Source organism: Pipistrellus hanaki (genome assembly GCF_964339955.1).
Source record: "Pipistrellus hanaki genome assembly, chromosome: 16".
NCBI lineage: Eukaryota > Metazoa > Chordata > Mammalia > Chiroptera > Vespertilionidae > Pipistrellus > Pipistrellus hanaki.
Window position 1 is genome coordinate 21,425,055 of NC_140518.1, and position 20,199 is coordinate 21,445,253.

The following is a 20,199-nucleotide window of genomic DNA, read 5'->3' on the forward strand; positions in this document are numbered from 1 at the left end:
GGAGTTATTTTCAGACCTGTATTCTATGGAGAATTTTGGCATTTAGTTAGGAATAGTTTCATTACCTAAGAGTCTGTTTATTTAAAGGCTTTTTAATGTGAAGGGGTCAGACTATTTTATATGAAAGAGAGGGTGACTTGGGTTGTGGTTCTAATTTTAGTTTTAATAAGTTTTCTTACTTTAAAGTTAACTTTACATAGTATTTTAAATTATAAAAGTAATATATGCATATAAAACATCTAATCAGATAAAAGAGTATCCCCACTCTCCCGGGGAACTCCTGTCAGGCAGTTAAACAATTATTTGTAAATAAACCTGGATTTGAAGTACCTCATGCTCTGAGTGGTTACTCTTTCTTTTTAGAGGAGGGTAATCAATTTCCCTTGTTAGGGAAGTACTCCAGAGCAATGGAGGTTGTCTAGGAACTATGAAGTGGAAGGTAACTGTAGTGGATTTCGGGAAGTACATTGATCAGTTAGATTGCTGTGTCCTATAGGGCTTTTTAAGGATTTATTGACACACTTCATCAAGGTGTTTGAGAGAGTATTCAGGGAAACCTAAGAAATTCTACAGTTCTTTTCCCCTCCTTATAAATTCATGCCTGGTCAGAAATTACAGCTTGAGTGGGATGTCCCTCCACAGAACTCAAATGCACACTATCTATCATGTTACTTAGTGTGGCAGTAATGTAAAATGTTAAGGATTTTTTCTTTTTGTTTCTTTCTTTGAGGGGCTCCCCCAATATATTTTATCATGTGTCTCTTCATCTCTCCCTTTTTTCAACTTCCACTTACTCCCCCAACTCCCCACGTCATTCTCTTAAGAGAAAAAAATAAGTTTTGCCCACTGAGTCCTCTTTCTGATTTGATTTAATATGTCTTGGGCTGAATGTTTCTCACAAAAACACTTTGCATTCCATATTAGCCTATCAAACCTTTTTCTCCATAGACCTCTGCATAGATTGCTTGCCTTCTACTGTGGTACCCTCAGAGGTATGAAAACCCAAGTCTGCTTTTGGCTTAGCCGTCATGATTTAGAATATAAGTCTCCATGCTGTGCTTTGAAAATGTTATCAAAGGTTATTTTGTACCATTAAAAAAAAATTCTGCTTTTGGTTCACACAACCAGCCAACACACTGGGACAGTGCTCGTTATACGGTTCCAGTTAAAACCACAGTCCTCAATAATAACACAGCCATGTATCTCTATCTGGGAATCAGTGTGTGCACACATCTGTATATATGTATTCATACATGGATATATAAAAATTCTAGTTGGACACACGTTGGAAAACGTAACAACTCATCCATATGGTTGGTGTTGAGGAATTTGTTACCCGCTGTACTCTTTCTTACTGGTAACACCATTCTGCTGGGGGAATAAAGTACAAGCCCAAACAAGTAATGCTGACAGAATTTGGAATTATGATACAGTGGAGCCTTCACGTAATTCTTTGTTGAAGAAGTTAGGGCCTAAATGTTAAGGCTTATTGTTATTCTGAGTTGATAATCTCTGCCTTGCTTTAATAATTTTTCCTCATGCCTGGGTAGCCCGCGAGTTGCACAATAATCACTCACACAGCTTTGTAATCAATGCCCAAAGTAATAGGATTCCTCTGGCCACCGGCAATTAATAAATTTGTGTCTTTTTTAAAACACTAGCAAGTCGGGCCTGAAATACGACTGACTGGCTCTCCTCATTTGCATATTTATTGCAGTGGAAAAATTCTTACCAGATGATTGATGCTGAGCCTGCCTCTTGAATTCCAAGCAGCACATTATTATGAAATGAAAAATGCCGGCCATACAGTTGATTAAAGTTGAAGACAGTGGAATCGGTGTTTTTTAAGATTGTGGGAGAATTAAAGGCATATTTTAATAGATGTTGACAAGAAGTGAACTAACAAAAGCAAAGCAAAGGATTTGCTTGAAAAGATTTAATCAAACGTCTTTCTTGGGGGATTAATTGCCGGGGATGACTAGTGCAAGTGGCAGGCTTGTGTGGATTTGAATGAAAAGTATTGTTCTCAGGCCAATATATTGTGTGTCATTTTGACCTATAGTTTAGCTCTAGTTCTAGAGTTACTTTTGAAGGAGAGAAAAACATATGCCCTTGTTATATGTACATTCTAGTTCAATATATTTATCTGGGGGTAATAGGGATGTGGCAGTTTATTATACATAAATAATTGTATGTTTGCATATTTTAAAAATAATGTTATAGATATTTAAAAACTGATAAGGTAAACTTTATTTTACTTTATATATTCACTCTTCCCATTCCACCTCCACCCCCTTACCAAAGTTTTACATATTGGGTTATAATCTAATGAATGAACTGTGCACCCATGTCCAAACCTATTCTCTGCCTACAATTTTGTTTTTGTTGGATAGCCTAGATGAATCAGGGGAAAAAATAAAGCTGTTAGGTGAAAATGGTTTTTAGATTGGTGACATTTTCTATATAGAATGCTTGCATATGGGTAGCATGCAAATGAATACTTAATATTAGACTGTGAGTACTAGCTTAGCCCTAGTGCTGTAGATCAGTACAAGCAGAGCTTAACAATTTTCACCATGTGAAATGATGATTTTTATGGTAATATTCTTTCCATCTTTATGACATTAAAACTTTAAAAAATACCTTAATATATAAAAAACATTTATTTTTCTGTGGTCTAAACAGGCAAAGGATTATCTGTGTTTTATAGATGAGACCATTGAGACTCAAAGAGATTACATTGGTCCACTCAGTCTATAAAATGACTAGTTAGTGATAGTGTCACTTAGAATGTGGGGTTACTGACCTCTTTCTATTTATTATCTGCTTGGAAAATTATTCCTAAATTGGTGGCTAGATGCTTAGGTTGAATCTTGGTAATACGGTGAGGCATATGTTCTTCTTGCTCTCTTCTGGAAATTGTCCATGTAAGGCAAAATAAACATGTATCTTTGACAGTCTCTATTTTTTGTTGTTGTTGTTGTTTGTTTGTTTTGGTAACCACTTGCCAAGAAGGAGAGAGAAGAAAGTATATGCATCTTTGCTGCTTTTAAAAACTTAACTCTTAACAGTAATGGGTGAAAAATTAGAAGTGAATTAGAAACTGTTGATTCCATTCTCTTTATAATTTATAGGGTTGAACAAACAGAATTCAGCCCTATATGAGTGATAAAGAGCATTTGTCTTGGTTTTGTCTGGGAAGAATTCACTGTTAGATTGGAGCCTCCCAGAGAGAATCTTGACTCACTCTTATCAGTTGTGGCTTTGAGGAGGCCTACCACGTCCAGCAAAGGATTGCTCCTTATCTCCTCAGGTTTTACATAAAATCTTACTAGGAGGAAATGTGGCCCTAATATTGTAAAGAAATGAGGATTGGGTTCTTTCTTCTAAAACAGGAAGTTGTCCGTTGTCCATGTGTTGGCCACTAGTGACTTTACTTTGATAAACTTTTTTTTTTCTTTTTCTTTTTTTTTCTGGTGTGGTTAGAAGCACAGAATTGCAGATTTCATCTCTGGTAGGTCTCTTGACACTTTGATGCATGGTGGTGCTATCCCTGAATGGAGCTTAAATACTTCAGGGCTACTTTCTGACTGGGTGAAGGGGTGTATAAAATGAGAACATATGAGAGAGTATTAACAGAAAGGCACACTTTGATTTACTGATATTGGCTCTCTGCTTTCTTGTTGGATTGATAGGCTGTCTAATATATCTGCAGTGGATTTTTAAAAACTGACTTGAACAAAATAAAAGGGCTTGTATAGCTATTTGAGAGTGGCCCTTAAAGTACTAGGCTTTCATTGGATGTTTTCACAATTCTTGGTTATGTTACATGTTAGAGTCAAATTATGACTTGCTTGTTGGGGGCAAGCAGCTATAAACATTATGGACTGCTCTGCAGCTTCTTCCCTGCATGGATCTTCATTTCATATTTTAGAACATGACACATGGTACCTAGTGAAAGTAAGGAATAAGCACTGGCCTTTTCTGTTCTTTTAAATTTTTTATTGTGGCAAAAAAAAATGCATAACAACACTTACCTTAATAATCATTTCAATAGTGTTAAGTATATTCACATTGTTATACAACCAGTTTTTAGAATCTTTCCACCTTGCAAAGCTAAAAATCTTTACACTTCATTAAAACAACAAATATTTCCCTCTGCCCCAACCTCTGGAAACTACCCTTCAATTTTCTGTTTGTATGAATTACTACGTACCTTATATAAGTGGAATGATATAATATTTTGTGACTGTCTTACTTCATTTAGCATAGTGTCCTCAAGGTTCATCCATATTGTAGCATGTGTCAGAATTTCCTTATTTTTAAAGGCTGAATAATATTCCTCCCCCCCCCCCCCCGTTCTTTTTGACCGAATTCAAGATTGAGGGATTGTAGATTATTTTGTCTAGAATGGTAGAATTATTTATTATATTCTGGTCTTGGGATTTTTTTTAAAGTGTTTATTTAATTGTGGTAAAATATCATGACATAAAATTTACTATTTTAACTGTTTTTCAGTGTACAGTTCAGTACCATTATGTACATTCATATTGTTATGCAACTATCACCATTATCCATCTCCAGAACTTTTTCATAATCTCAAATTGAAACTGTATCCATAAATCCCCTTCCCCCTTCCTTCAACCCCTGGCAAGCACCATTCTACTTTCTATGAATGTGACTGTTTTAGGTACCTCATGTAAATGGAATCAACAGTGTCTGCCCTTTTGCCACTGGCTTATTTCATTGAGCATAATATTTTCAAAGTTGAGTCTTGGGAATTTTAGAAACTAGTGTGCAAATGTAAAATTGATTTGTGGTTTCACTTTGGAAAACATGGGCCCTGTCTCTTTAAGATACAGACATTTCTAGAAAAGTTATAAAATAGTGATTAATACATGGAATTTGGATGAGATGACAATTGTCCGTTTTCATGGGCTTCCTTCCAAGTATAAGTGTCTTTTCTATTTTCTCAGTGTTCTTGCTACAATATATACTTCAGAACCTTAGCTACTTGGGATATCTCTTATTAGTTCTGGGGTCTTTTCACAGATGACCATTTGTGGTAATCTAATATTTGTAATTATCATTTGTATTCTTTGTTCTGCTCATTCCTTTTAAAATTTCCCATATATATTTACATAATTTGTGTTCTACTTATACACTTAGCACATTTAGACTGACTGATTTTAGGTTTTAAAATTGCTACACCTTTGTTCTATTTTTCCTTCTGGCCTGTGTTATCATCTTGTTTATACTTAATCCATTTGTTCAAAGCCGACAGAAAGAAGAATAATGCTGTATTACTTTTGTTCTTCATGGGTATAGTTGTCTCCATATTTGGTGAAAATTTTGTTTTGTTGTTTTTTAAGAGGCAGAGCAATAGATTTGGAATTTTGGTTTGGAACACAAGGCATTTTGGATTTCTTGAGTAATGATGTTCCCAAGTGGTACAGATATACACTGATTATAAAAGGATTAGAATACAGAATTTAGAAAAGCTGTGATCAAGGGTCTTATTTTAAACAAGGAAGTATTTATGTAGTCTTTTATGCAGAGTATTTGAAGGGATACAACGTAGTTATTGAGTTATTGATTTCCTTCTGACAAATCTGAGAAGGCTATCTCACAAGGTTAGTTTGTTTAACTCGGGGCTTGGTGTACCATTGATGAAACAAGTTGGGATATAAATAGTATAATTCATGCTGGGCCAGGTAGAAGCAGAAATGATAGAACAAGACTTATAAAAATCACTTGAGCTGAAGTTAGTGTGGATTGTAAAACAAAAATGAATGTAGGGATTGTTAAGTGAAAGTAGGGTTACTTGTGAGAAGACTGCAGTTGTTATTATTATTTTTTTAATATATTTTATTGATTTTTCTTACAGAGAGGAAGGGAGAGAGATAGAGAGCTAGAAACGTCGTCGATGAGAGAGAAACATCGACCAGCTGCTCTTGCACACCCCCTACCGGGGATGTGCCTGCAACCAATGTATATGCCCTTGACAGGAATCGAACCTGGGACCTTTCAGTCCACAGACCCATGCTCTACCACGAGGCCAAACTGGTTTCGGCGACTGCAGTTATTTAAGGGGGAAGGGGAAGGAGCGATAGAAGCGTGGCCAGAGATAACTATTACTGTGAAAAATATACATTTTAATCAATTAAATGTATAGAATAAGGGCACCAAAATGTCAGTGATCTATGAAAACACATTAAACAGAGAAGAGAAAAATCAGACCAGGAAGAAGTATTAGGAAGAAAAAGGTTCTGTTTCTGAAATGGTATATATGAAGGAGTGATGGGTCATCCATGCGAAGATTTTCTTGGAGTTGCTGGAAATGTGTAAGTTTGAGCTTGGGAGAGATGTCTGAGTGCTATCAACACATAACTAGTGATGACCAGTGTCATTAGCCTCTAGAATAGGACTAGGCTGATAAAGAAGGTAAGAAAGAGTTCAATTCTCAAAGGGCCAGTTTTTATTCTGAAAGTGCTTAGCCAAAGACTATATACTGAATCCTGACAAACTTTTACAAATGCATCCTGTTGGCTATGAGGAGAGCCAGGTAAGAATATATTTTTGAAAAACAGAATTCGCAAAAGGAAATAATAACAATGCCTTCCTCTTCAGGTGGTTGTTCTTAGTCCCTGCATTCCCTGTGCCTGCCCCCACTTTTACCCTGAGCAAGAGCTGCTCCGGAGCCATGATAATTATTCCTTCTCTGTGCTTTATTTCCCAGGTCACAAGGCACTTAAAGCATTGTTGAGGTCATTGGTAGGTCTTCAGGAAGAGCTGCTCTTCCAGTACCCCGACACTAGGTACCTAGTAGATGGGACGAAGCCCAAAGCAGAAAGGTAAGGAGGAATGCAGCTGTGGAGTTGCTTGTTTTCTTTTCATATGAATAGTGTCCCATCATTTATGAAAAAAGAAAGCTAAATCCTTTCCATGCAGATACCAGACTTAAATGTTAGTAAAATAGAGCCACTTATAATTACCTGCCCTTTTGGCCAGGATAGCACAAAAATTGGGAATTAAATTTTGAATTTTTATACTTAATTGTGCCTCATTCTCTTTATGACTTCAGCAAAAGACTTGCCTTCTCTTTAGAGCTATTGAAATTAGTAGATGAAAGCACATTTTAATGTCAGTGCTTAATTAATGTTTATGAAGCACTTTGTGCCCATACCATGGAATCTCTGGTCACAACCATCTTCTTTTCACTGAGGGAAGGAGCAATTATTTTGAAGGGTGGAAAATTTCAGGAAACAGTAGAATAAAACTCTTTCTTTATTGAAATTATCCCATTCAGTGGAGCATCTCCCTGCCCCTTTGTTTGAGCCTGCTTACTGCTTTCCCTTTTGTTTATCCTTTGCTCCATTCTTTTCTATGGAATTGGAGGGATAAGTAGTAAACTCACATTTATTGAGTACCTACTGTGTGTTCGGGTCTGTAATCCAGTGAATGCGATTGACTATATAATTGGAGGTTGTATTACTTTCTCATGGCAGTTGCACACAATATTGGGGCTTAATGCTGGTTCTGTTGCCTACCCCTTTATGTTTTCTTCACATTCATCTTCTCCTCATCTGGCTTGCTAATATTATTCAGTTGTCCTGAACAATTGATTATAAGGAGGTGTTTGCTTTTATTGATTTGGGGATTAAGGTCATAAAAGTATGATAATATGTTTTAACTTTTAAAGATCCTCTTGTAACCAGTATAGGCTTGGTTCATATCCATTTCTAATAATGTTTTTGCAATCTCATGTAATTTTACGATTTGCTTACCTTTTAAGAAATATTTTGAATCAGTTATATTTATTTGAAAACTTAAATGAGGTTTTGATTGACCTCATGAACATTCTTTTCAAACAAAATAAAATTCATCCTCACATCTGTGGTTCTATTTAATATGTAGACAAAATAGGGAAGGCCTAAATACTTTCAACTTCATGCAAGTCTAGCTTTTTATATGGGTAATGTTTATTTATATTGGACTCATTATTCTTCCTGGTTTTCTAGTGAGGAGGAGATTTCAAGTGAAGATGAAGAGCTGGTAGGAGAGAAGAAGAAGCAGAAAAGGGCCCCACCAAAGAGGAAGCTGGAGATGGATGACTATCCTGGCTTTATGGCAAAGCGTTTTGCTGACTTCACAGTTTACAGGAACCGCACACTTCAGAAGTGGCATGATAAAACCAAACTGGCTTCTGGAAAACTGGGGAAGGCAAGTGTGTGTGTGTGTGTGTGTGTGTGTGTGTGTGTGTGTGTATGCGCGCGTGCACACATGTGCTCACAAGTGTGAGTAACATGCTGTGGCAACATGAAGCAGTTCTAAAAAATTGGATCTACAGCTTGTTTGTATGGATGATGTCACTGTGGTAATCAGTCATTCTGTAGAAAAAAATTTACTGAAATCCTATCATTGGGGTTTATACCATTCAGACTTGTGATTTTAACTTTATTAAAAAGAATATTTTATTCCAGAAATTGTGGCCTTGTAAGTGTTCTAGTGTTGGAAATACAAATAAAGAAGTTGATGTTAAACAATTATTATTAAAAGAACAGATGTTAAACAAATATTATTAAAGGAGCAGAAGTTAAACTCTGGGTGTAGGGAAGTAATACAATTAGCCACTTTTTTTTTTCTGAGAACAATTACAGCCATTCATAAACTCAGTCTTTAACAGAAAGTCTCTCTTGAAAGAAGGGTTGTCTATTTCTCTGCTGACACAGAAAGATAGAGAAACCAATGTAGCTGCCTTCAGCACAGACTTTCTGCATTATCTGACACTGGTTAATGTTGTTGCAGGGTTTTGGTGCATTTGAACGCTCAATCTTGACTCAGATTGATCATATTCTAATGGACAAAGAAAGATTACTTCGAAGGACACAGACCAAGCGTTCTATTTACCAAGTTCTTGGCAAACCCGAGCCAGCACCACAGCCTGTCCCGGAGAGTTTGCCAGGGCAACCGGTAAGAACTCTGTGATGCATGCAGGATGATTATGGGGAGCAGTTTCTGTGAGGCTAATTAACCGAAAAATCTGATCACCTCCTTGTAGGTATTACTCTTGATATGAAAAATTAATGAAAGAAAGTGGGAAAAACATGACTAGATTGTTAAAGAAATGTGTTTTTTAAAAAATGGTTTTAAAATTTGGAGCTATTCTTAACATGTGTGTAGTCTTATCTTAATTTTGAAGTTGATATGAGTCTGGCAATGGAAGCATTTGTAATCCAAATTTTAAAATTAATTTTAAAGCAATTTCTTTAGAAATGTCAGTATTGAAGCAAGTGTGTTCTTTAGGCTTTATATTGGATGTTTGGATACTCCAGAAAAGGATCCAAAATTGGATTAGTCAGATTCTTTTCTTGAAAGGAAACTTTTATTTATAGTAGAAATATATATTTAATACTTAGGTTCAGAAGAATTTTAAATGAAAAGTAAAATTCCTCCTAGTCTGAAAATTTTACTCCTCAGATTTAACCCATGTTCATAGTTGTAACATGCTTTTGGGTAATTTTCCATTCATATATATTTTCTGCTGACACAGAAAAATATGTACATAGCAACATACATAAATATACATATATAAAATGTGGTTGCCTTTTCTTTTAAACTAAATTATATAAATACATAAAATGTTATAAAGTATTTATAAAATCTTACAGTTTTTAAATTTAATATATCCCAGATATTTTCCCATATTATTACATAGAGATCTACCTCATTTTCTCTAATGGCTAGAGTATTCTGTTGTATGGATGTGTACTACAATTTATCCAAACAGTGGATATTTTTGTTATCTCTAGTTTTAAAACAGTGTTATAGTAAACATTCCTGAGCATTTATATTTTTGTATTTGTGTGAACATATGGATAGATTTCTTGAGTTGGAAATATTAAATAAAAGAGAATATGCATTTTAAACCCCTATGAATGCTGCTGAATTGCCTCCAAAAAAGGCTGTAATTTCCAATCCCACCAGCTATGTTTTCCAGTGCTGAGTGTTGTCAGCTTTAGAGGTGAAAAAATGGTGTCTTTTCATTTAAATTTGCATATGTATGTGTGTGTGTGTGTGTGTGTATATATATATATATATATATATATATATATATATGTAATTATAATGAAGTTAAACAGACTTTCAAATGATTTTTTTACTATTTGGGGTTCTTATTCTGTCAAGTTCCTGTTTATGTTTTTGCCCATTTTTCAATTGGACTGTTTTCGTTCTTTAATTTTAAGAGCTCTTTATATTTTAAGGAAAGCAGTGCTTTGAATGTTTATAGTATAATACTACAATACTTAGATAACCTAATGGTATTCACCTTTTCTTCCTATTGATATAGGAGATCCTTCCTCAGGCTCCTGCCAATGCCCACTTGAAGGATTTGGATGAAGAAATCTTTGATGATGATGATTTTTACCACCAGGTATGATTTTTACACTCTTTTCTTTTGTTACAAATCAGGTTTTAGCATTTTAAAACAGCTGATCGACTTCTCGGACCAAAAGGTTTGGGGATAGAGAAACACAGGGAGTTAAAACTTCTGTGTTCAGAATTCACTCACTGTGTAGTTCTAGATCTGTTGCTTTTCTTTTGTCTTATATTTTTCTTTTTGAAAGCTACAGCTACTTTGTTAGTTGTTACAGATTGTGAGTTATCTGTAAAACGGTTTCAACTTTGAATCAGGTCTATTCTTTCTTAACTGATTTTGATAATGTTAAAATGGAGGATTTTTGGTTAGTTATTTGTTTTTTGTCCTATCTATACTTCTATAATAATAATAAAATGGTAATATGCTAATTAGACCAGACATCCTTCAGGATAAAGCGGGTGCCGGAGGGAAGTCAGTGCCGGCAGCTGGGGGAAGGTAGGCCTACTCTTGCACGAAGTTTTGTGCATCGGGCCTCTATTTACTATTATATTGGAATATGGAACTGAAGGGCTGGGATCTCAGAATTCTTTAATTGCACTTCTGGTTCTCTTACTTATTAAGTCTCTTGTCTTTAATTTATTTTTGTGCCTGTTCAAATCAGTTAAGATTGTATTGAGATTGCTACTGTTGATTATAATAATACTAGAGATTTGGTGCTTGATTTCATGCACAGGTGGGGTCCCTAGGCCTGGCCAGCTATCATGGCTGATTGGGGCCGTCCTTCCCAGTCCTGATCGGGGCCAGGCCGATTGGGGCCTGCTGCTGACTGAGGGTGAGGGACAGGGGGAGGGATGGATAGATAGATAGATAGATAGATAGATAGATAGATAGATAGATAGATAGATATAGATATAGATATATAGGTTGTAGTGTTTGCAGACAGAAAGAATTGGTAGAAATTGAAATGTGGTTCTATTCTCAATCTCTCTTCACAAACATCTCCCAATTCTTTTTCTCACATCATACCTCTTACCATGTTGCTCTTTTTAATGATGTTAGTGAATGTTGAGCTAGACATTTGAACTATTCTAAAGAACTAAGATAATTTCCTGTAATCCCGGGTCTCTTGATAAGTCATATTTCTTAATGAAATGTGCTTTAGGGTGTATCCTTTCTAGTTCCAGAGAATTGAGGAGGTTGCTCAGCAGTGATATATCAGTTTTTGTTGAATCATTATTTATCAAGATAATTTTTTTTTCTCTGCTAAATTTTTAGTGTTTTAATTTTTGCAAAGATTTTGCAATTGTTTGTTGAAGGTTTAACCATGATGACTGTATTATATACATGGAATATGAAGGAAGGAACTTAGGAAAATTGCACTGTGAATCCAGTAGAACAAGTGATTCTTTATTGCAGATACCTCTGATTTTGTCCTAAAAAGAGAAACTTTCTATTAATCTTTCTATTCATTCTGTGTTGTTCAATAAAATTATTACCATAGTGAGTTTTAAATGAGAGGAGAGAGGATTGGTGGAGTCTCAAGTGTTCCTTGTCAGAGGTCCTGATTCTTTTTTCCTTTTCTTCTCTTATTATATCCATTTGTCAGAAGAGTAGGGAACTCTATTTTGTTCTATAATGTCAAAGGAAATACCTGATACAGGATATTAATGGATATAGTTGTGTGAGATCATGAGAGACAATCAAAAATGTTTCAGTCTTCATTAATTGAAGTGCACATTAGTTAATGGAGAGTATATAATAAATTAAATAGCCTTAATAAAATAAACTGAAATTATGGAAAGAATTGCTTCTACTGGAAATCCCTAGCCTGAAAGATTTAAAAAAATTATTTTTTGGCCTGGAGGTCTGTTTAAAGAGAAATAGCATTACTTGATTGGCCCTTCATCCCAATTAATAATTTTAACTTTGGTAAATTCTGATTTCAGAGTTATGACTAGTCACATCTTAGCTTTTCCCCTTGCTGGTTAATTGGGGTGCTGGGGTTAATCTAAATTAAAACTTAAACTAATAGAGGTCAGCAAGGCAGCTGAAACACCTGAGTGAAACAAATGGGACTGCCAGGCGCAACTTTATCTTGGCTGTTTCCCAAGAGGGAAGTGGCAGCAAATTGGAGTTGTTTCAGCCTTCTGTAAAGGTGAATGATGGGTGACACTTGTTAATGTACAGTATCTCCGGAAGCATTCCAGATTGCTTTGCTGCTGTACCAACTGCTGCCATCCATGCACAGTCAGTAGGAACTGGTCCGGTTGCCAACATCTGGCAGCACAGCAAGGAATGGGTGCAAGTCTTGAAACCCCGCAGATTCTAAATATGGTGCTTAGAACTGTGCAGGCTTTAATCACTTACCACTGTTTGGCAGCAGGCTACGACAGCTTATCCTAGCCTCGTACATCACATCCCGACATCTGCTGAGCCTCAAGGCAGCTGCACATTCATTTTCTTTTCTTGCCTTTTCTTTTTGCCTCCTATTCCTCTCCTTTCCACTTTCCCCCTCCTCCCTTCAGTTTTCCTCTCCCCCTCCCCAATATGCTTCTTGGGAGAGATGATCTGTAAAGATTACTGCTTCATTGTGTACAAGTAATTGTGGTGATGCCAGGCCCTTGACAGACACAACGTAGCACCTGTTCTGCTGACCTGGTTAATTTCTTCTGTTGAGTGGGATTTGCCAGAGATTGGAGCTGAAGCCAATTCGATGATAAGGCTAAAGAAAATGGCTGTATGTTTTCTGTCACCTCCCAATTAAATTGGCTTTATAAAGTGCTTTCCTTTATTTGTCAGGGTAGTAAGCCTGAGCTAAGTGTTGTATTCAGAAGTAGTACAATGTATTACAATGGGCTTGTGAGTTTTCATTTGCGTGGTTTTTTTTTTTTTTTTTTTTTTGTGGTCATATGGAAAAGCTGGGTAGTGAATATAATACATTTCACCTTCTTGTTTTTTTAAACCATACTTGAAGCCAGACTCTTTGTGTCCATGTTTTGTAAGGAAGAGATTATAGCCACACTGAATTTTAATGTTTCATTGTAGGGGTTTAAAGGCTTACTTGGTTAATTCAGGTGTCACGAGGCTTGTAAATGCCCTAACTACTGAGAACAATGTTTGGGGTCAGAACACCCAAAACACACACACTTACTCTCTCTCTTTGTTTCATAATGGGTCTTAAATTACTACAGCCTTAAAATATGTCTGTGTTACTTAATAAAGGTACAAACATATATCTGAAGAGTATCAGTATTTCAATTATATCATTTTTGAGGTGAAAAGAACCTTATAAGAAAATGATTCCCTGAAAAATTAAGTAACTTCATATAAACTTATACAGTAAATGGCAACTCTAGTACTTGATCTCAAGACTTTTTGGACCAAGTTCTGTTCTTTCCATACCTTTATTTCTTAAATATTTCATCCTCAAGTCATAAAAAGACTTCACTATAGTGTTACTTTTCAATGTGTGAATAAATAAGCTTCATTTCCTTAGACCTGGAAGAAATTTTATGTGTGTTAGAAAGTAATGTCTTTTCCTTAAAACGTAAATGATTTATCAAACTCTTTTATTTCTTAACAATTCTAATAAAAAAAAATTAGCTTTATAGTTGTGTTACTGGTTTGTTTGGGAACCTGATTGCTAAAAGCTTGAAGTATACCCGGTAGTGAAGCTTTTATCAGGGAAACTGTTCACCTGCTACAAGCAGTGCCATTACTCTCAAGTGGGGTTAGTTTGCATTTGGCCTGTTTCTTGTCAAAGCTCATCCCAAAAGACGATTTCACAAAACGTGAAGGTTGTAAATGGCCATGAACGATGAGCCATTCAGAAATACTTTCAACATCTGTTTTTCATTTTTATGAACTTATTTGCTTTAAAAACATTAACTTTTTAAAGGATGTGTTGTCTAGATGACCATTTAAGTTTTTTCTTTATGTTATTTTTTTAAGCCATCAGTTGATCTTTGACTTGATCAGCCTGATTTGAGTTCTTAAAGAATTAAGGAAGGGCTAATGTTTACTGAACTCTAGTTGTGTGCCAGCTCCTGGACTAATTACATAGATACTTGGCCTACATCTTTATTTAATCCTCACAAGATTTCCATATTGAGAAATGACTGTATTTAGCTGTAACCCAAGGAAAGTGACTGGTTTTATTCTTCTCAGAGCCAAGACTTCAAACTAGTTTCTTGTCACCTCATGAGGTATTTTGTTCTGAAAGGCCTAATTGAGCTTAGATATTGACAGATCAATACCGGGATTTCTAAGAGTTCATTAGGGTTTTGTATGTTGCTTCTAGCTGTGTTTAGTTTTGATCTGGTTTGTCCTGTCACTTTGAATTTAACCAGGAGTGTCTGGAGAAAGGCATAATAGATTTTGCGCTTTTGATGACCACTTTGATGGGTTAAGTTTCTCCCTTTATTTGCCATCAGGACATGTCTATAACTGACCTTGCCACACATTGGATTTTTGTATTCAGGACATTTGATAATACCATAAAGAAGTAATTACTGATTCGGTGAACAATTAAAAGTTGATAATGTTAAGAAAAAGAGAAGAGGTAAGCTTTCTGAGAAGATGGTTTACTTTAATTAGATTGGTGAGTGATTAATATGGACAGTTGATGTGGTTGGTGGCTTTAATTGTATGCATTTAGATCTTAGTGTTTGAAGCCATTTCTCTGGTGAATGCTAATACAATGGGACATTCTTATTGTACTTTTGGCATGTGTCTTGCCAGTGGTTCAGTTGATGGTTAATAATATGTTTTCTCTTTTATCTGAACCTGCTCCTTTTAATTAGTTGTTTAAAAACAGATACTTGTGTTCAGGATAGTATTTAATTTTAAGTTTTACTTTAAAATGTTGCTATTATTTGAAATGTGTTTCTTAAAAGTTTGGTAAAACTTATTACACATAGGCCTTTATGGCGATTTTAGAGAAGACATTCAAATGAAGTACATAAATTAGAAAATTGCAATTTTGGTTAAAGATATAGCAGAGAATCAGTCGAGTTTCTTGAGGTATAGTAAAGGTGTTAAAAAACAAACCAAGCCAAATACTAATGTCCAAGTAAATCCCAGTTTTAATAATTACAAGATTATTTTGCAACCATGTGTACAAATTTTGAGATACATTCTGGTTTCTGTGTTGCCATTATCTGTCAATGTTTAGCCCCAAATCCTACATCAGTATTTGCATTTGTTTGCTAGGGTGGGCTCACTGTTGTGGAGGATGCACAGACAAGAGGCCAAAGCCACATTTTAAGTGAAGGTCTGACTGAAATTTCATGAAAGCAGCATCAAGGGAAGGTACACATGAATGGCCCTCATTTCTTTCAGTTTCCTGGCTTTAATAAACATCAGAGCATGATTTCAGTACTACTACTTCATTTAACAAAGATAAAACTTCAGAACAGAGACTAAAACAGTACACGTTAGGAGCCAGCTGGGAAAGAGATAAGAATTGGCTTAGAACTATTGAAGAAACATTTCAAGCACAAATGGTCATGGGAGTTTACTAGACAAACATATGGCCAAACTTGTCTTTTCTATGCTAATAAGCACAATGTCAGCTGTCTGACTGTAAATTAAACACAGGATTTCAGCAGCATTTTAGAATTTGGCACCTCAAGAAAAGGGGAACACTACCAGTTCACTAAAGTAGTCATGGTGCCTTATTAAATCATAGTCAGTGTATAGTTTTTTAAAGTAAGTTATAGGGACAAGTTTTAGCATAGAAAGGGGAAGTTTATAAGCATTTTTATAAAGGGATGTGTATTGTGGATAAAGAATAGAACATAACTGCATTAAAGTTAGATAGCATCCTTGAAGACTATGAAGTCCAAACTAAAAGACAGGTTGTCTTTTTACAAACGAGCCTAGAGAAGATAAATGACTAGTGTAGGATCACTCCACTAGTGAGTTAGGACTTTAAGGTGTTCTTGCTCCCAGGTTGATTTTTGCTGCCTTTTGACCTGACATGTATAAAAATCCACATTAGAGTTTCCTTTTCAAATTAATATCTGTTTAGGAAATTAGAGATCCAGTGTATCCATTTGCACTCTGACAAGTCACATGTATCACTTCTGTGCAATTATGAAATTCATTCAATTAACATTTATTATACCAGATGCTAGGCTTATAAAGACTAATAAGACAAAATCAGTGCCCAAGGAATTTGTGTCATCTAATAAGAGTAAGGACCTCTGCAATTTTGTGTAGCCATCTAGCTCCTCTTTAAGAGTATGGCTTTATTAAAAATTTTTTAAAATATATTTTATTGATTTTTTACAGAGCGGAGGAGAGAGGGATAGAGAGCTAGAAACGTTGATGAGAGAGAAACATCGACCAGCTGCCTCTTGCACACCCCCTACCGGGGATGTGCCCACAACCAATGTACATGCCCTGGACCGGAATCGAACCTGGGACCTTTCAGTCCGCAGACCGAAGCTCTACCACTGAGCCAAACCGGTTTCCGCGGCTTTATTAAAATTTAAGTGGAGAAGATAAGTGGTGAAAGAGAGCAGTCAGGTCCTTGATATAAAAACATACATGCAGTTCTCTAGTGTACTATCATAAATATGCTTCAAACATTTATAGCATACTGGTATTTCCCTCAACATACACCTGATCTAATTCCTAATGTCATTTTTTCATAACCTGTAATGGCCCTAAGAGATGCTATTAGATATAAGTTGGGTTAATATAAATTCTCTATTTTTCAAGAATATAGTCACTGGTAGAAGCCAGATTGAGATATCCACTGAAACTTACTTCAGGTTAGAAAAGACTTCCAGTATTTGAGGGTTCATTTGCTATGGCCTGCTTTTTGTGTATTTCTGAAATTTTTTATGTTAAAGGGGAAGAAAAGCCTTCAGATTTCTTTCTTCCTTCCATTAATTCATTCAACAAATATTTGCGTGCCTACTATGTGTTTATTGAGTGATTACTATTCTAAGCTGTTTAATGCAGTAGCCACTAACCACATGTAGCTATTTAAATTTAATTAAAATAGAATAAAGTTAAAATTTCAGCTCTTGAGTCAGTTATACTAGCCACGTTTGAAGTGCTAAGTAGCCACATGTGCAAGTAGTGGCAACTGTGTTAAACGATGCAAATATAGAATATTTCCATCATCACAGAAGTTTCTATTGGAGCTATGTTAGGGACTAGAACAAAGCAAAGTCATGTCCTCATGAGCTTTATCTGGCTTAGAAATATGGTGAAATTGGAGAATACATTGTGATACTGCAGTAAGTGCTACTTACCCACAAAAGGTAGTGCTAACGAATTTAAAGTGAGACCGGTTCATATGATCTTGGCTTTTTCTTTAGCCAATTCAGTTGTGTGGATGCAGCTTCTGAGATTTAAGATGGTTGGGGTTTGCCAAGGAAGTACAGGTACATAATCCTTATGTGCAATTCTGAAATTTAAAAAGTTCTAAAAACTCTGTTTTTTTGTTTGTTTTAGTTTGGCAAACCATTGTGGTGGCAATATCTGGTCTGAGTGGCCAATATCTGATCTGAGTGATCATATTTATTCCACTTAGTCAAGTATTCTACTATAGAAATATTAATGTGTTTAACTTTGGGACACTGCCCCAGGCTATGCTGGGGCATTTATTGTGTATCCTAAAAATTCTGAATTCTAAGACACATGGATCCCCAAGGAATTGTGGATCTGTCTGATAAAGGGACTACTACATGCAAGGGAGTTAAGGATGTATACCAGGAGTGGTTATCCTGATGAGCTGAGTTTGCATCCACCTGAGTAAGGAGGGAAATGAGCACATGAGGAGAGGATCAGGGATGCTGAAAAGGTAGCAGGATCAATGCATGATTGATCCTGGTGGGACTGAAGAATTATTGGAGTCTGAATGCTAGAAAGACAGGTTGAGGTTTGTTTCAGCTGGGCTTTTAGTCCTCAAAGGGACATAATTACATAATATAAGTTAGTACTACCCTTTCGGTTTCTTTCTTGTGAATCCGTTTTACTTAAATTGTCGCTAGTTATGAATGACTTCTTCTTTATCCTTTTAATACAAACGATGTATTGTATGGTGCCATTAAAAGAAACCCAGAAATAGTCTTTGTTTGAGCTGGTGTCCCAAAGAATATGTAACCCCCCTCCCCACTTTTGTTTCAGATAGAAGAAGAAAAAAAGATGCACACCAGGACATTTGTCTGCTGACAAGGGGACAGAATACTAGAAATGGGAGCTGTTGGAAATTCTAAAAAGTAGCACTTTCTGTATTTTATTACTTTTGGTATGGATTGGAAGAAATGGCTTAATGCAGTCACTAGTCTTTGTAAAGTTCATTTTAGTTGTAGGAAAAAGAAACAAGAAGCAAATTTGCAAAAAGAAATTTCTTAGCATTTGCATTGCCTAATTTTTACTCTTTTTTTTCTTCTTCTATCTTTAAACATCAGATCCTAATACTGATAGTGATTTACCTACACCTCTAGTTAATAATTAGGCCTTGGGAGACATTCTGTGTCATGCCTAATGGAATATATGGGGATTGATGAGAAAGTTTTCTGTTTTGACTAATAAATTTTAACCCAAATGGCCAAGCCTTGTGAAATATTATAGCCTTTGAAATATTTTAGAACTTGTGCTGAGAAAACAGTGTTACTTTTTTATTCAGTGAATGAATTTATTTATCATCCTTTCCAAACCACACGCCTTAGCTCTAGCTTCGGGGGTTGGGGCGGGGGCTGAATCAGACACTGGAAAAACTAATCAAATCCTTAAAGACCAAGGGCAGTGAGGCAGTTAGGCTGACTTTTTCAATGGTAGCCTCTAGCTATACATTTTCTTATTTTAGTAACCAAAGGTGGGTTATTTTAACTTCAGTATTAAGATACATTTGGATTTTATTCTCACATCTCGATTTCCCTCCATTCTTCCCTATATAATTTTTCTTGTAATTAAGACTGCTTGCTAACCCTTTCATTTTATAAATATTGTTGAGTAATCACTATGTGCAAGGTAGTATGCATACTACTATGGGGCTAAGAATTTGGGTCAGACCATATCCTGCCCTCAAGAAGTTTACAGCCAAGCAAAAGAGATGACATAAACATAAACAACCAGAAGGCTTGGTGAAGGGATATTGAAGAATTCAGAAGAGGGAGAAATTAATAACAGTTTGGCAGAATTAGAGAATGTTGCAGGGAGGAGGAATTGGTATTTGACTAGGTCTTCAAAGAAGGAGAGATAGGATCTTAGATAGGATGAGATTGAGAGGGTGGAGGGAACTTGTGATCAGAGTATGAAGGAGGTAGTAGCAAGTCATGGAAAGGGAATAGACATTAGTTGTTCAAATAGAAGTTGATAATGGAGAAGATCACTTTTGCTCCAATTTATCAAGGTCTAGTTTGGAAAAGTCCTGCAAATAATAGCATATTTTTCAAGTATTGTGCTTACTATTTTTGTATTTTCTTTTCTCCATTCTAATGGCTTTTCCTTTATTTCACATCTTATTTTTAATCTACTATTGAAAATCAGTAGAAAGGAAAAATAGAATCATGCTTGTTCATTGTTAGCAGCTGTAGTGATTTAGCTAAGGAAGGTGTTGAATTTTGTTGTTTTTGTTATTGTTGTTGTTATTTTGTCCTAAATGGGATTTTGGAATTACAAGTATTATCTGGTGCTGAAAATATTTCTATTTATCAAATATTTACATTTTTGTTCAATGCTTTACTTTTATCATTGTTTAAAATGCCAAATCAACTTTATAAGGTATAATTATTGCTACTTTATAGATGAGGAAATTGAGTCTCAGAAGTACAATAACTTGTCTCAAATCACACAGC

The 20,199-nt window shown here is 35.6% G+C and overlaps 1 protein-coding gene across 1 annotated transcript in view; it reads left to right on the forward strand.

Moving 5' to 3' along the window:
• AATF (apoptosis antagonizing transcription factor) overlaps nt 1-20,199 on the forward strand; it is a 79,350-nt gene that overhangs the window by 20,791 nt on the left and 38,360 nt on the right. Inside the window, exons 5-8 of the mRNA XM_084864212.1 lie at nt 6,740-6,854; nt 8,022-8,223; nt 8,809-8,973; nt 10,352-10,435. Of these exons, the coding sequence (XP_084720338.1) occupies nt 6,740-6,854; nt 8,022-8,223; nt 8,809-8,973; nt 10,352-10,435 (566 nt within the window). The remainder of the gene's footprint in view (nt 1-6,739; nt 6,855-8,021; nt 8,224-8,808; nt 8,974-10,351; nt 10,436-20,199) is intronic.